Genomic DNA, 17,533 nt, shown 5'->3' on the forward strand with positions numbered 1-17,533 from the left:
CTTTGGAGACGTCGGGAGAGAACTGAGGATTTGGGAGGGGAGAGGGAACGAAGGGAAGGGTAGGGCGAAGTCCAGCAGCCTTGGAAGGGCGGGCTCAGCGGACCCTTCTTTCTGCACTGAGGCCCCGGCATTCCCGTCGGAGTGGCGCGTTGCCGGTCAGCTTCCGCGCCGGGGCTGTTTCCCAGGCTCTTGGGCGAGGCGGCGCCCGGTGCCCAGCGGCCGCGGACAGCGCTGGGGCGCACGGGGCAGCCAGGGTGGACCGCGGAGGGGGCGTGGCGAGGGCGGGCCGGAGGGGGCGTGGCGTGAGCGGGCCGGAGGGGGCGGGGCTCCCCTCGTGTGGGCGGGTCCCTCCGGTGTGGGCTGGGCTCTCCTCCGGCCGCCGTTGCTGCCGCCGCCTCCGCCCGCCGCGCGGACCGAGGGAGCGGGTGGCCGCTGCCTGCGCGCCCGGGGCCGGGGCTGCGGTGGGCCAGGATGTCGGGCTTCCTGGAGGAGCTGCTGGGCGAGAAGCTGGTGACGGGCGGCGGCGAGGAGGTGGACGTGCACTCCCTGGGCGCCCGCGGCATCTCGCTGCTCGGGCTCTACTTCGGCTGCAGCCTGAGCGCCCCCTGCGCGCAGCTCAGCGCCAGCCTGGCCGCTTTCTACAGCCGCCTGCGGGGGGACGCGGCGGCCGGGCCGGGGGCGGGAGCCGGAGCGGGGCCGGGGGCCGGGGCGGCCGCGGAGCCGGACTCCCGGCGCCGCCTGGAGATCGTCTTCGTGTCCTCGGACCAGGACCAGCGGCAGTGGCAGGACTTCGTGCGAGACATGCCGTGGCTGGCGCTGCCCTACAAGGAGAAGCACAGGAAGGTGAGCGGCGCGGGCCGCGGCGGCGCCCCCGGCCTGGGTGCACACCCCGCGCGTTCCCGGGAGCCAGGCCCTCGCCGCCCCCCACCCGCCAGCCCACCCGCTGTCCGTCCCCTCGGTCCCTTCCTCCATCTTTGCACGCACTTCCCCTCCTGTCCCCCAGCCTCATCTTCCTCTGGCTGTGCCGCCCCCCATCCCGAGACCCCACCGGGTTGGGTCTCCTGCGGCAACTCCTGGGTGCCTATGCCAGGCCGCGTCCGAGGGGGAAGTTTGACACCCGCGGGCCCCCCGAACCCGGCTTGCGTCCTGAGGAGTCGAGAGCCCCTTCCGCACGAGTTGGGAGTCTCCCGTACGGGGTGGCTGCGCTGGGGGGGGGGGGGGGGGGTCCTGACTCCGTGTCCCCTACCGGGCAGAGTTGCAGGGAGGGCCTCTTCGTCCCCCAGCCACTCGACCCCTCTCGGATACCTGTAGTGGGTGGGGGAGGGCGCCAGCCCCCTACCCATAATGCCCAAACCAGGAAGTTTCCTTTCTTTTCCAGAGAAATGTGCTTTTCTGGGACCTCTCCCCCTGGGACCCTGGACCCAGAGGCCGAGGTCAGGCTGCCCTGCGCCCCGGGAAGGCGGCCGCTGGCCGTGGCTTTGGGCGAGAAGGGAGCTCACTTCTCTCCCTTTCTCACTCGCTCTGCGCCCCGGCCTGAACTAGTGGCCACCCAGGAGCTTTTCCTTGTCTGGCTGTCCAGCCATCCTCTCCGGCTTCCCCCCAGGCACAGGAGCAGACCCGGCCTTGCAGATCTCAGTTGCTGGGTTGGTGGGTCACTGCCTTGGCATGCTTCGCGTTAAATGCTGAACTGATCCCATAGGTGCAGATGGACCCGGCGGAAGGAGGATTTGGGGAAATGTATACTTCGCTGTCAACTTCTCATTCCTCCCAGTTTGCTGCTGAAGTTAGGTTGGGTTTTTGAGTGTTATCTGTTGGACGAAGGTGTCCGTTTTAATCAAATGAATTCAGGAACTTCTGTCATGAACCTAAACGAAAAGTTTTGGGGTGCTCTTGCTAAGTTCGTGTGCAGCGGGTGAATTCAGCCCCTTCGCTTTCTGAGCAGCTCAGTCAGTGGACAGGAGAAGGCTGTTCTGGGGGCCTTTAGCCTCCTCTAGGGAGGATGGTAACGGCATGCCATGTGTTTCTTTTATGTGTAGAGATTCCTGTTGAGAAGCATGATTTAGATTTAGTGAGATCAGAAGGCTTATCCTGTGACCCCAAATGTCTCCAGTAAATCATCCGTCCTGAAGCAGTGTCAGGTACAGACTTGGGATTTAAAGTATGAAATACAGTGTAACAAATGCAGCTTGTACATGTAACACTGGAAAGACAAGGGCTCACTAACCACACAGAGGCAAAACCTGGCATTTTAACCATTTTTTTAGGTGATTTTGCCCATCTGTGATTTATGTGTTTGGTAGTGCATTCGTATGAGTGGTTAGTCCATTTTTGCTTTACAATGTGGAACCCTTTGCTTCCTTAGCGGTGGTTTTTATAGGCCTTTTGGGGAGGAATAATGTTCAGAAAGTGATTTACCAAGTAATATTTCCATCCTTATGACAAGTGTCTATTATAGACCAGAGTCTGTATAAAGTAATATCCTTAGTGGGTAACACCGGTGACTTCTAGCTTTTGCAAACATACAGTGATGGTAAAATGTGACAGACCTAATGCCCACTGTGATTTTCACAGTGGGGAAAATAAATTCGTTGGGTAGTAAAACTATGGAGCAAATTGAGCTTTTTCTCGAAAAAGAATATTTGATATGACATAGGCCGTGCCTGTTTCTCTATGCCCTGGCCAATCCCTTTGCATGAAAAAACGTGGTCTAAGGCCCTAGCCTAAACCTGCTAGTTCCACCAGGATGAGAGCCTGGATGACACAAGTTGAAAATATAGTTCAGAATGCTGCACGTGCCCAAACCATGGTGCGTAAGTATTTAAACATTTTATTTTTTTGCTCAGTGTTTTTCTGTGTACTTAGTTCTCTAAAACAAGTCCAGTTTTGAGACTGTAGTTTCTGTTCTTGGATGTTCATGAATAGGTAACTCAAGATCTTATGCCAGAAACATTCTTATTTGAAGTGATACAACCAGGTAAAAGGACTCCAGCTATGTTTCTTACGGAAAACATACTCTTGAAAATTACGAAAGCTGTGCACTCACTTTGAAAGGGGTTGCTTTCCCTCTTGATACCAGAGATGTAGTACAAACTCCTTTTCAGTCATTTTGAGTTCTTGTCTTTCTTGTTGGAAATTGGGGTGCTTGTGATGCCAGTTCCATGATAAGACCAATGAAAAGTCCAGGGTACCCCCAGTTCAGGGTGCTGGGTGGATGAACACTCACCTTCTTCTTTTTTTTAAAATTAAACTATATTTTTATTGATTTCAGAGAGGAAGGGAGAGGGAGACAGAGATAGAAACATCAATGATGAGAGAGAATCATTGATCGGCTGCCTCCTGCACGCTTCCTACTGGGGACGGACGGAGCCCGCAACCTGGCATGTGCCCTTGACCAGAATTGAACCTGGGACCCTTCAGTCCACAGCCTCTATCCACTGAACCAAACTGGCCAGGGCGGCACTTACCTTTTTGTTGATGGACCATGTTCGTGTTTCACCAACTACAAAAATGGCTTTAAAGAAGAGAATTTTGTTTTACATTGAAGATAAACCAAAGTTCCAGATTACTAATTTTTTAAAAGTTCTCATTAACATTTGTTCTCTAAGACCATTCGTATACTTCCCATTGGGATAACGAAGGATATGGTTCTAATTAGTTATTGGCTGGCATTTCTCTAAAGAAAATTGAAAAATTATGGTGGGGAAAGAAAATGCCGTGTCGTATTTCTTTTTTTTCTTCTTCTTTTATTAATTTCCCCTTTTATGTAGTAAGAAAGTCAGGGGATGACCATGTATGTTAAGCCTGCATTTTGCCCAGCTCCTCACCCCTTGATTAGAGCTGTGAGAAAACAGCAAATAAAAGAATTCCAGCATCTTTTAAAATAATTCTTGACGGAAGGTCATCCTATTCCTACTTGCTTTAGTGGTAGGTGCAAAAGTAATGGAAGCTTCACTTTTTGGCTTCCAAGTACACACACATAAATAGCAGTACAGGAATTGTACTTATTATTATTATTTTTTAATATATTTTATTGATTTTTTTACAGAGAGGAAGGGAGAGAGATAGTCAGAAACATCAATGAGAGAGAAACATCGATCAGCCGCCTCCTGCACATCCCCCACTGGGGATTGCCCGCAACCCAGGTACATGCCCTTGACCGGAATCGAACCCGGGACCCTTCAGTCCGCAGGCCGACGCTCTATCCACTGAGCCAAACCGGTTTCGGCAGGAATTGTAATTAGATGATAATAGAACTTTGAGTGAATTTATAAGCGCAGTTTTGTGAGGAAACATAATCCTGAAGTTAAGGCAGTTAGACTTGTTTTAGGTAGGTTTGTTTTTTGTTTTCTTGGCAGACATTTTTCCGATTTCTGGAGAGCGAGGATGTGAGAAGTAGTTGGAAAGTGGTGAAGATTTGGGCTTTTGGGAATTTTGGTCTATCCCATTAGAAGTTACTTAGTTGTCAGAACTGGAGAGTTGATCTACAGGATCTACTTCTGCATCACAGAGGAGAGCACTGGTTTTGGTTTTAAAGCCACAGGACTCAGCTTGGCCTGGGCTGGATGCCTGATGGGAAACATTTGGTCAGTGTGGGTGTTCTGACATCAAAGAGCACAGGTTTGCAGGGGTCTGGCTTGTCCTGGAATGTCCTGCCTGACAAAGGGGAAGAGAGTGGGGGGGCAGGAGCGCGGCGGAGTCAGGGGAGTCTGGTCCAGCACCCCTGGTCTACCCGCTGTCGCTAGGATAAGTGGCACCTTCTTGCTACCCCCTGTGGGCGGCTTGCTCTGCATGGTTCATTTGGTTCCGACTAAATCAGAGGCGTGGCCTAGAACTCACCTGAATCCCTTTGGATGGGGAAAGATTTGGTACCAACCCAAACAGTCTTACAGCTCCATCTCTCCCAACTCTCTCTCCCTTAAATCCAAATACCCGAGCCCAGGGGTGGGCAAACTTTTTGACTCGAGGGCCACAATGGGTTCTTAAACTGGACCGGAGGGCCGGAACAAAAGCATGGATGGAGTGTTTGTGTGAACTAATATAAATTCAAAGTAAACATCATTACATAAAAGGGTACGGTCTTTTTTTTTTTTTTTTTAGTTTTATTCATTTCAAACGGGCCCATGGCTGCCCTAGCCACTAAGACAGTGGTTCTCAACCTTCTTGCCCTTTAAATACAGTTTCTCATGTTGTGACCCAACCATAAAATTATTTTCGTTGCTACCTCATAACTGTAATGTTGCTACTGTTATGAATCATAATGTAAATATCTGATATGCAGGATGGTCCTAGGCGACCCCTGTGAAAGGGTCGTTTGACCGCCAAAGGGGTCGCGACCCACAGGTTGAGAACCGCTGCACTAAGAGGACGATTTCTACAACACTCACAGGCCACTTTTGATCAAGATGGTAAGAGATGGCAAGAAGGCACAACTTTGGAAATTGGGGATTTTTGCCTTCTGCATAAGAAGCCCGCACCAGCCCCGAGAGGTGGCTCCGATTGATAAAGACAACAGTCCAGTTAAAGTAATAAGAGCAATTTTCCTTAAGAGGCCTTTTCCTTGGTCCATTATCTGTAATGCATGTTCTAATCTCATTTTTCTTCTCTGCACAATGAAGCTGTCTAGCGTAGTGCCTAAAAAGACGGGCAGGCCTGGGTTCAGATCCTGGCTCTGCCATTTAGTAGCTCTGCTCCTTGTGCAGTTTACCCTACATGTCTGTGGAGATGGTAATGGCACCTGCCTTACAGGATTGTTGTAAAGACTACACGAGATCATATACACATGCCTGGCACACAGTGTGTGCCCCATTAATGCTAGCTATTATTTGTTTAATACATTGCCATGGGATTTAGTAATGCATGTCACAGCTTGAGCCTTTGGAATCTATCACACCACAGAATGGCAAAACTGTGATGAGGTGTATTTTTTTTAACTTTTCAAACAAATGACTTTTATAAGCATACAAGGGCATACAGCTAAGCAGTTGAAAGATTTGCCCTCGAAAAGATTATAATTGAGTAGATAGACCTGGAAGAATGAAACAAAAGCAAATGAATTATTTAAAAAAAAAAAAAAAAAAAGGCCCTAGCCGGTTTGGCTCAGTGGATAGAGCATCGGCCTGCGGACTGAAAGGTCCCAGGTTCAATTCCGGTCAAGGGCATGTACCTTAGTTGCGGGCACATCCCCAGTAGGAGATGTGCAGGAGGCAGCTGATCGATGTTTCTCTCTCATTGATGTTTCTCTCTATCCCTTCCCCTTCCTCTCTGTAAAAAATCAATAAAATATATATATATTTTTAAAAAGTACTGTTCCTTAAAGTACTGATAGCGCTGCTAATGACTGAGCTCCACGCCTCTGTTTGCCATCGACACAGAGGCAGCAGGTCCGTGAAGCCGAGGCGTGATAAAGGGCAGCAGCTTTAAGAGGATGAGGCATCTTCTTGAGAGAGATTCGTCAGGCACTTGGTGCTGCGTCTGTGGTGTGCCAGAGCTCTTACGCGTGTCTTCTACTGATGGCGCTTCCATCTGGGCAGCGTGGAAGTTGCGGCTTGCTGCTCTTTCGCGTGGGGAGAAACGGACCGTGCTGGGTCCTGGAGCAGTACAAACCTCACCCCCTAGCACGGAACTGCCTCCCTTCCCAGCTCCGGAATGCTGTCGGATAGCTTTGCTCAGACTTGTAGCCTTCGCAGATTTAATCCTTGCCTTCCAGTTGGCTGCGAAGGCCCCACTGAAGAGCTGTCCAGGGCTCTTGCTAATTGATTTGTCTTTTGATATGGGTTGGAATGTGAACCAGAGCACAGAGAAAAGCAGTGGGTTTTGAGGGTAGGGTCATTGATTTTATTCTACTCTACTCTAGTTTTTCTTTTCTTCTTTCTTACCTTCTTTTTATCACTCTTCCTTTTGAGGGGGGTTCTTGGTTTCTTATCAGCACAAGTCTGAGAAAGAAGGCTTTTTACTGTTCACAGCAGGGGTGGGGGGTGAACGAGGCCCTCGGTGGGAGGGTCTTCTTGTCTGGTAGGGCTTGGTGCTCCCGCTAGCCCCACCCTGAACTAGACCAGCTCCTGACTGCATGGTATCGTTCCAGGGGAAAGCATAGGCTTGGCATAGGATGTGTTTATTTCTTCACGTTCCGAATTCCCAGCAAGCAGTTAACCACCAGGGTGCCAGTTTTCTGTAGTTCATTAACCTGCCATTATGCTTACCCAAAGGCACTGAAAGAAAATGGCAATGAATTTATTATGTTTTTAAATTTATCTTTATTATTGAAAGTATGACAAATGACCCCCTTTTCCACCCGTTGACCCCCTCCAGCCCACTCCTACCACCTCCCCCACCTTTACCACACTATTGGCTGTGACCACGGGCTATATGCATACATGCATGTAAGTTCTTCCGTTACTCTCTTCCCAACACCCCTCTCCCCCGCCCTTCCCTCTGAGAATCCTCAGTCCTTTGCATGTCTCTGGATCTATTTTGTTTGTCAGTTTCTTTTGTTCATTAGATTCCACATATAAGTGAGATCATGTGATATTTGTCTTTCTCTGACTGGCTAATTTCACTTGGCATAACAACCTCCAGGTCTCTCCATATTGTCTCAAAGGGCTGCATGGTGTTCCATGTGTAAATGTACCACAGCTTTTTTTATCCACTCATCTGCTGGTGGGCACTTGGGCTGTTTCCAGATCTTAGCTATTGTAAGTAATGCTGCTATGAACATAGGGGTGCATATTTTCTTTCTGATTGGTGTTTCAGGCTTCTTATGATATAACTAGAGGCTCAGTGCACCAATTTGTGTACAGGTGGGGTCTGGCCAGCCCACTGTGATCAGGGCCAATGGGGCCACGCTGGCTGGGGATAAGGGGAGGTGGGAGGCTGCCCGGCTCGCCCTGCCCCCCAATCAGGGTGTGGGGACCAATCGGGGCAAGGCCGGGGTGGGGGAAGGGGTCAAGGGTGGTTGGCTGGCTGGCCACCCCCTGACCGAACTCCAGTGGAACTCCTGGTTGAGGGAACAATTTGTATATTACCCTTTTATTATATAGGATCCTAGAAGTGGGATCACTGTGTCAAATGGCAGTTCCATTTTTAATTTTTTGAGGAAATGCCACACTATTTTCCATAGTGGTTGTACCAGTCTGCATTCCCACCAGCAGTGCACTAGGGTTCCTTTTTCTTCACATCCTCACTAGCACTTATTGTTTGTTGATTGTTGATGGTAGCCATTCTGGCTGTTGTGAGGTGGCACTTCATTGTCATCTTAATTTGCATTTCTCTGGTGATTAGTGACTTGAGCATTTTTTCATATATCTTGGCCATTTGTATGCCCTCTTTGGAGAAGTGTCTATTCAGGTCCTCTGCCCATTTTTTAATTTGATTGTTTGTCTTTTTGTTGAGTTTTATGAGTACTTTATATGCATATTTGGAAATTAACCCTTATCAGATGTGTCATCGGCAACTGTGTTCTCGCGTATGTTGGCTTCCCTTTTCATATTGATGCTGGTTTCTTTTGCTGTGCAGAAGCTTTTTATTTTGATGTAGTCCCATTTGTTTATTTTTTTCCTTTGTTCCTCTTGCCCTAGGTGTTGTATCAGTGAAAATTTCCTACATGAGATGTCTGATATTTTTTTGCCTATGTTTTCTTCTAGGATTTTTATGGTTCCACAACTTACATTTAAGTCTTTTATCCATTTTGAGTTTATTCTTGTGTATAGTGTAAGTTGTTGGTCTAGTTTCATTTTTTTTTTTTTTTGCATTTATCTGTCCAATTACCCCAACCCCTCTTAGGGGAGTTTTACCAAATATTCAAAGAAGAACCAACACCTATCCTCCTCACACTATTCCAAACAATCCAAGATGAAGGAACACTTCCAAACTCTTTTCACAAGGCCAGCATTCTCCTAATTCCAAAACCACATAAAGACAAAACCGAAAACCATTTCCCCTAAGAACAGGAGCAATACAGGGTTGTCCGCTTTCACCACAGTACTGGAAGTCCTAGCCATAGCGATCAGACAAGAAGAAAAAAATAAAATGGCAATGAATTCAGAATCTTTTTTGCTGATCTGACCTTCATGAAGCTCTTGCATACTGTTGCTTTACATCTTGCCATTATTTTAAAAGTAAATAAGAATTATTTTTAAAATATATTTTTTAATTGATTTCAGAGAGGGAGGGAGAGGGAGAGAGAGGTAGAAACATCAATGATGGGAGAGAATCATTGATTGGCTGCCTCCTGCACGTCCCCTACTGGGGATTGAGCCTGCAACCCAGGCATGTGGCCTGACCTGGAATCTTGAACCATGACCTCCTGGTTCATAGGTCGACACTCATCCACTGAGCCACACCAGTTGGGCGTAAATAAGAATTCTTTTTTCTTTCTTTCTTTTTTTTAAAATATATTCTATTGATTTTTTACAGAGAGGAAGGGAGAGAGATAGAGAGTCAGAAACATCGATGAGAGAGAAACATCGATCAGCTGCCTCCTGCACATCTCCCACTGGGGTTATGCCCGCAACCCAGGTACATGCCCCCGACCGGAATCGAACCCGGGACACTTCAGTCCGCAGGCCGACGCTCTATCCACTGAGCCAAACCGGCTTCGGCATAAATAAGAATTCTTAAGTCTCGGGAGACCTCCTTGATTCTCTGGCACCCCTCACATCCAAAGGGCACTGAGTCTTGTTGATTTGATCACCTTAATTGCTCTCAACTTTGACCCTTACTCGTCATCCCTATCATCCCTGCTTGAGTTCAGGTTTCATTCAGACCACTGTGTACTAGCAGCCTTCTGGAGCTCCTTGCTTCCTTCCGGTGCCGACCTCTGCAGTGATTCTCTAGACTAGCTTCTCACACTGTCTGTAGTCAATTATCAGTTTTATTTCGGTTTGTTAATTTCCAGCCAGTCACACACCAACACACCTGGCCTTGCCACACGTGCTTCCTGTACACCTTGAATCCCCTGCAGCTGCGCACTGAGTTGACAACACACAGGCTGGCCTCTGTCCTGTTCAGTAAGATGAGCCCATTGATCACAAGCTGGGATGCCGCTGGAATGTCAAGCTGCTGTAGACATTTTAAGTGCTCATTCTTAATTCCCGGACCTGCCTGTTGCCTTGGGCCAGTAACAAACTACTCCTGGGCAGGCACGGGACTGCACACCCAGCTTGATCGGCACTGCTCTACACTGTTGCCAGAAGGGAATGGTAAGCCCAAAAGACTACTTTGATCGTGTTATCCTCCTGCTTACGAATTCTTCAGTAGTCCATAATCTCTGGGGTCAGGTCCAAACTCCGGAGCAGCGGTCGCCAACCTTTCGGACCTCACGGACAACCAGTGGTCCGCGGACCCCCGGATGGCGACCGCCGCTCCAGAGCATGCTCCGGTCTGTTCTTCTCCCTCATCTCCCACCTGTGCGATGTTCTCTCTCTCCTTTCGGGAGCTTCCAAACTCAGTTCTGGTTTCCCTGCGCTAAGAAGCTTTCCTGCCTCTGTTTCCTCGGGAGGATGCTTTTGGGAGCATCCATAGACGGTGTGCATACATACGCTAGCAATGAGCCTTTTGTGTTTTATGGTTTTTTTTGTTTGTTTTTTCATTAGACAGTGAGCTCCCTGAGCCAAGGGGAGGGGGAGATGGGCAGTGGGTAGGTGCTGAGAACGGGGTCACAGAGAGCAGCGTGTGACTTTGGGGTCGGTGACTTGCATGCACGCTAGTTTCCACGTCCTGTGCGTTGGAATGTTACGTAGCTTGATTTAAAAATTCACTATTATAGCCGAAACCGGTTTGGCTCAGTGGATAGAGCGTCGGCCTGCGGACTGAAGGGTCCCAGGTTCGATTCCGGTCAAGGGCATGTACCTGGGTTGCGGGCACATCCCCAGTGGGAGATGTGCAGGAGGCAGCTGATCGATGTTTCTCTCTCATCGATGTTTCTGGCTCTCTATCTCTCTCCCTTCCTCTCTGTGAAAAATCAATAAAATATATTAAAAAAAAAAAATTCACTATTATAGTTGGGCCTTAATCGAATGGTCTAATTGTAAATATCTACAGCATGTGGGCGTTCCCGTTTTTGTTTCTGAATGAGTGCTTTAAAGAGCACTTCAGTGAGCAAATGGATGCGAAACTCCATTGCCCTGTAATTCTGCGCTTAAAAATAGGAAAAGACTCCACTCTACTTTTGAAATGTCACAAAGCTTAGGCCATTAAAATAGCCTCCTCTCTGCAGACCTATCATTCCATGCTCTTTTAGTTCAGACGTAGTTGGTGTTTCTGTAACCTCTTTCTTCCAAGGAACTCCAACTGCATGCATATTACGTCTTCCGGGCACCTAGTCTTCAGTAGCTATTAAGCGTTTTAATTTTTCAAAGTACATTTGAGCTGGAGAATTGAAGCAAAGAGAACCGATTATTAGATCGGGGTCACCGAGTTGGAGGAAAGGTCTCAGCGGAACTCCCTTAAATTCAACTCAGTCCTTTCTGTTCATGAAATCGTGTCGGAAAAAGTGTTCACATCAAAGGATCTCCGTGGAAGAGGAGGGAGCCCAACGTTCTCTTTTTAACAAAGGGCTTCGGGTGTGGATTCACTGCAGATATGCATGGGCTCTGAAATAAGCGAGAGGTAGTGTAGCTGCTTAAAGCATTTGCTGTTGCTTGGAAGGCAAGGGGAGCCAGAGCTGCTTTTCAGTTGCCGCCTTTGGGGATGGGGGTGGTTTTTAAGGGCCTTTTAATGATTTGGCTTTTTTTTTATAGATCAGCCAGTGAAGTGCCCCCAACTCCCCTTCATCCTATGCAAAGCCCGGGGGCTGCGTTAGTGCTTTTGTTCAGAGACAACATTGAACTTGAGGTACCCTGCCGAGAGCCGAGGACTAAATCCGTCCTCCCTTTTATGGGGTTTGCAGAAACTGCTGTTCTAACTTCCAGTGAAATTTCAAACATGTGCTTTCTGCTTTATGACAAGTAAGAAGTGGAGTAATTGAAAGTTGCTTGAGTGCTGTTATTTTGGAGTGAAACCCTGTAATGGAAACTTTTGTTCTGTGGCATATGTGATTAAAAACAAACATAAATTTTCTGCTGCTTGCTGGACATAACTCTTGGAGCCAGATATACAATGTCTGTTTGTATGACCTACTCTTCATAAAAATCCTTTTTAAAAAGCAATGTAAGCCTCAGGTTCAGCCTTCCTTCCTGTCACACATCACCCCCCCCCCCCAACTTGGATTATTTCAATGGAGACACCAATTACAGGTAAATTCAAGTACCATTTCTACAGTTAATAATGCTTTATCTTGGACCGCCCCTGGATAGTCATACAACAGGGTGTGGTGAGTTTTGCTCTTCGAGAGGTAGGGTTTCTCTCTTTGTTTTTCTAGGAGAATTTTATCCAGACGAATCGGGTTTGCAGTTTTTTATTTGTCTTTTTTGGTCAATATCCCTGGGATAAAAACCTGAATGGATTTAGTCTGTTTAAAATCAGAAGACGTTGCCTTTCCCCCCACTTTAAATGAGATCAGGTCAAGACAGTTTGCTTTTGATCGTGGTGGCTCACAGTGCAGCTGCCTCATCTGTTACTCATTTTTCGGGGTTTGATGTGAAATACAAAGATTGGGCAGAACAACGTGCAATAAGGGAAAATCGCCATGTTACCCTCCGAGCTCTGAATGGCAGTGATTGCGGGTGTGAGGGCAGCATTTTTCAGCTTCGGGCACGTGTGTGACTGCAACTGAGAGCATTTATATCCATAGACCTTCAGAATTACTCCGTTATTATAGGTGAATGCTGACAATCTGTTGCCTAGTGGGTGAGTATGGATGCTGGGCCTGGCTTCCTGGGTTTGAATCACTTTCTTTCTTTTTGTTAATCCTCACCTGAGGATACTTTTTCCCTTGATGTTTAGAGAGAGTGGAAAGGAAGGGGAGAGACAGAGAGAGAGAGAAAAACATCGATGTGAGAGAGACACATGGATTGGTTGCCTCCCACACGAGGTCTAGAGATCTAGTCTGCAACCGAGGTAGGTGCCCTTGCCTGGAATCGAACCCGGGACCCTTCAGTCTGCGGCCTGTGGGCCGACACTATCCACTGAGCCAAACGGCCTAGGGCTTGAATCATGTGACTTTGGTGCAGGTTACCTAACAGGTGTGTCACTAGTTCCCGGCCAATGAAACGGAGACCATAGTATCAGGAAAGTTAAGAGTTAAATGAGTTAACATTTGAAAAGTGTTTAGAACAGTGCCTGGAGCATTGTAAGTGCCATTTAAATGTTTACCCCGGCTCTTGAGTTTCATTCCATATTTTATGGTTATTCATGTTACAGGAGGAAAGAATTTTCAGCTTTTTTCTTTCTTTTTAACCCTCCCCTCCCGCCCTCCTCCCCAAGCACCTGGTTCTTTGCATCTAGTGGCCCATCGCAGAATCTGGTTTCCCCTCAGTTTCTTACCAGGACAGCAGTGACTACTTGTCGGGTGTTGCTTTGAGGACTTACCTATGTCTTTGAAGGTGGGTAGAATTCCAGGCCAGCTCTTTGATTAACTGGGTAGTCATTGTTACTGAATGGATTCTAGTTTTACTGTGGAGCTGGGAGAGAGTAGGGGAGAGACACTGGTTTGTGCATATTTCTCCTGCCATTTATTTTAACTTTTTATTATGGGACACTTCAAATATCACACAGGTAGGGAACATAGTGCAGTGAGCCCTTCCGTACCCAGCACCCAGACAGGGTGATCATGGGCTCATGGGCACCCCCACCTACCCCTCACTGAGTGCCGTTGTAGCCACTCCCGGAGGGCATATCTGTTTCCTTAACAAACATTTCACTAAGTAGCTCTTAAAAAACACACAGCCACAGTATCCTATCCTGCCTAAAAGCTTCCGTCGTTCCTTAGTATCAGCAAATGTCCAGTCAGCATTCAGATGCCCCCAGTCTTCTCATAGTGTTTTTAGGTTGGTTGGTTTAAATCCAGATAAGGTCTACACATTGCATTTGGTAGCTGTGTCTCTATAGTTTTAACCGGTAGCTTAGGTTAAAAAAGACTTTATTATTTATTGTTCCCTTCTTGCCACATTGGTCTACGTCCTTGCCACATTTCCAGCCTTTTCTTACCCTTATTTCCTCCTCGATCTAGGTCTGTAGTTTGAAAGTGTCCTAGCCTCCTGAGAGGTCCTGGTGTAGGTCCCCTTGCAGCGGTTCTCAACCTGTGGGTCGCGACTCCTTTGGCGGTCGAACGACCCTTTCACGGGGGGCGCCGAAGACCATCCTGCATATCAGATATTTACATACAATTCATAACAGTAGCAACATTACAGTTATCAAGTAGCAACGAAAATAATGTTATGGTTGGGTCACAACATGAGGAACTGTATTTAAAGGGCCAGAAGGTTGAGAACCACTGCTTATAGGCACGGGGAACTCAAATGCTGTCCTCAGGACAGCTGGCCCTTCTCCATCTCTGCGCTCCCCTTGTCTCTGTGGGCCCGCCCTCTGGCAGGCTGGTCCTCGTAGTGACGCCGTCAGGACCAAGGGAATCTCATTTGGCAGAGAGAGTTGTCTCAGGATTCCCACAGGAGGAGGCCTGCTTGGTCACCGTCCCATCCCAGAGCTTGTCAGTACAGCCAGAGAGTGTAATACTCCGATTGGCAGCTAAACCTGACTCCCAGCCACACCTGTGTAGCCAGGTGGGCTCATGAACCAGGTGGACTGAGCACCAGGTAGGGTGGATGGCTCACTAAGGAAAAGGAGGGTGTGTTGCCAGAGGGAGGGGGCAAGAATGCCGGGCAAGCAGAACTGCAGGCGTCCGCGAGGGTCATCCACGCTAACCCCGTGACAACGGGCCCCAAGCGGTCACCCGGCCTCTGCTGAGGCATTCCTGTGACTACACCCTACCATCTCCCGGGAGGCCTTTCTGACACCCGCCATTCTCTCCCCCGGGACGGACCAGCCTTCAAAGAATGGAGACAGTTCTCTCTGCCAAATGCGATTCCCTGGGTCCTTTGACCATTTCTCTTGGTGTGGGTTCAGGTTTCCTCGCCAACCTGGCCATTTGTGTCTGGACCCTCTCCAAGTTTGTCTGGGAAGTGTAGTCCCCACACCTGAGCACGGAGGGGAAGCTTATCACTCCTTCGTTCTAGGATCTTATCTAGACTCACCCTGAGGTTGTATTCGCTCCTCTGACAGGTGAGTCACACTGCAGTGACTTACTGACTTCGTTCTCAACCAAAACTCCAGAGTCTTTTCCCCCCAACCTTCTACCTGAACGGACGAGAGCAGTCCGGATTTTATGTCTGCCATTGTTAAGAATCCGTTTATTTACGTGGACTTGGTCAGTTTTTGCAGTCTGTTGAAGTCTTTCTGTATGCCAGTGTGGTCACCACAGTCATCATAGCCCCTTCTGGGCTTTGAATTATGTGATCCCTTCCAGACCTTGACTCAGTCTGTGCATGGAGACCCCCGGACACACTACCAGAGACGTCCTCCAGGCTAATGGTGGCCTGTTAGTTAGTTTTCAACCAACTTCAAGTCCAGTCACTTCTAAACCTGCCTAATTGTATTGTTATTCAGCCCCTATCTCTCCATCTAGTTAATGTGTTTATTGTAGGAGACCTTGACAGCTTGCTGTAACTTAGATCCTGGCTTTTTCCCTTGGACTGATGGTTTGAAATGACCCATGTTTGGTGAACCCCTGCTTGCTTCTAAATTAATAACTGTAATAAACTGTGGGGTCTTATTTAAGGCTTGGTATTACCTTCACCAATCTGAAGTTTGCAGAATCTCCCCCCTTTTTGTCCTCTTGAAAATCGATACTCCTCCCATCTGTTGGTTGCTGGTGATGAAATCACTGACAACAGTTAGGTGATATTATGGGCACATTCTCTCCCCGGGGATGTAATTCATACCTTAGGGGAAGGGCTGCTGGCTCAGCTGTGCACGTGTGGGTTGTTGCTACATTTGTTTCCTGCGGAGTACCAGTAGGAATAGCTGTGGCCAGACACCCCTGACAATTAGTGTGCAGTTGAGATCACCCGTTGGTACTTGCTGAAGGCTGTGTGGCAATAGTGGCTGCCCGCCCCCCTCCCAGCGCCGCCCTTCCCCCACCGGCTCATTAGGGCACTAATAGAGCCTGAGGGAGCCTTTTCCTTAATGCCATTCTCCCCCATCAGCCCCACGCAGGGTGCGGATCTGGCTGCTAATTAAGTGTGGCATTTTGTTTCAGAATTAGCAAGAGACAGTAGCTAGCGACAAAGCAACCTGGTGTCCTTGTGCTCATAGGGTTGTTTTTCTCAATATTTGGCTTTTTAGGACAAATAGTTCATTTATTGTGAACAATTTACCCTATTTAAAAATGGATTTGTTTTCTTACCCAAGTGCATTTGCCCATTTAAGATTACACATGGCCCTAACCGGTTTAGCTCAGTGGGTAGAGCGTCGGCCTGCGGACGGAAGGGTCCCAGGTTCGATTCCGGTCAAGGGCATGTACCTTGGTTGCGGGCACGTCCCCAGTAGAGGGTGTGCAGGAGGCAGCTGATCGATGTTCCTCTCTCATTGATGTTTCTAACTCTCTATCCCTCTCCCTTCCGCTCTGTGAAAAATCAATAAAATATATTTTAAAAAAACAAAAACGATTACACATGAATATATTATGTGCTTTACAGTTTGGTGCCTAAGAACCCGGACATTTCACATGTTAGGCATAAAGATAACTTGGCATTAAATGCCTCCAAACACTTTCCCGGGGGAAGTCACTTCTCTGAATTTGCAGAAGGTCGCTGGCTTCAACTCTCTGGTGCATTGTTTTAAGCTTTTACAAATGTGCTTAAGAGTAAAATACCACTTAATACCACTTGAGCATATTGTCTTTCATTTGGATTTGTGGAAAGTATTAATTTGCAGGGACTGTGGTGAAACACTCGAGTTCCGAAGCGCTGCTTTCCTGTGAAGTCTCAGTTCACAGTGTTTTTTCTGAGATCATCTGCGTCTGTTCTTCAGTTGCTACGGCCACAGAGGTGGCAGTTACCAGGCGAATCCAGATCCCTGGAACAAAACGTGGTACGCTTTCCCAGGGAGAGTGGGATTGGTTTGTGTGCGTAGACGGCACGAATTATGGCTCTACTGCTGTTTATATTAAAATAACCATTTATATTCCTTTTCGCAGCGTATACTTAAACACTATTTTTCCACTTAGTAACTTTTTTCCATTTGCAAGAGGAAGCCAGCATTTCATTTTTTCGTTGTAAAAATAATCCTCTTTCCAAAGATAACCACTGTTCATAGTGTCGTGTATAGTCTTCCAGAAAAACAAAAGACTAGGCATATACTGGGCATGTAACTGTCTATACTTAAGTATTTTTTACACAGATAGATTTAGCATTTGAAATTAATTTTTTAAAATTTTTTACTTCCTGAAAGGATAGTGCCTTCATATGTTTAAAAAAATTCAATTAAAACGAAGGGCATGCAGGGAAGAGAATGTCTCACTCTTCACTGACCATACCTGCCTCCCTGAGGCAGCCACCATGATCAGTTTCTTGTCTCTACACAGGTATTTTGTACATATACA

At 47.7% G+C, this 17,533-nt stretch overlaps 1 protein-coding gene across 2 annotated transcripts in view; it reads left to right on the forward strand.

The window, feature by feature from the left end:
* Positions 1 to 356: 356 nt before the first annotated feature.
* NXN (nucleoredoxin) overlaps positions 357 to 17,533 on the forward strand; it is a 149,238-nt gene continuing 132,061 nt past the window's right edge. The window contains exon 1 of one of the 2 annotated variants that reach the window (XM_036340917.1): positions 357 to 843. In XM_036340917.1, coding sequence (XP_036196810.1) covers positions 472 to 843 — 372 coding nt within the window. In that variant the 5' untranslated portion in view covers positions 357 to 471. The remainder of the gene's footprint in view (positions 844 to 17,533) is intronic. The other variant, XM_036340915.1, reaches the window with a different exon arrangement.

The sequence above is a fragment of the Myotis myotis genome, unplaced genomic scaffold (assembly GCF_014108235.1).
Source record: "Myotis myotis isolate mMyoMyo1 unplaced genomic scaffold, mMyoMyo1.p scaffold_m19_p_17, whole genome shotgun sequence".
NCBI lineage: Eukaryota > Metazoa > Chordata > Mammalia > Chiroptera > Vespertilionidae > Myotis > Myotis myotis.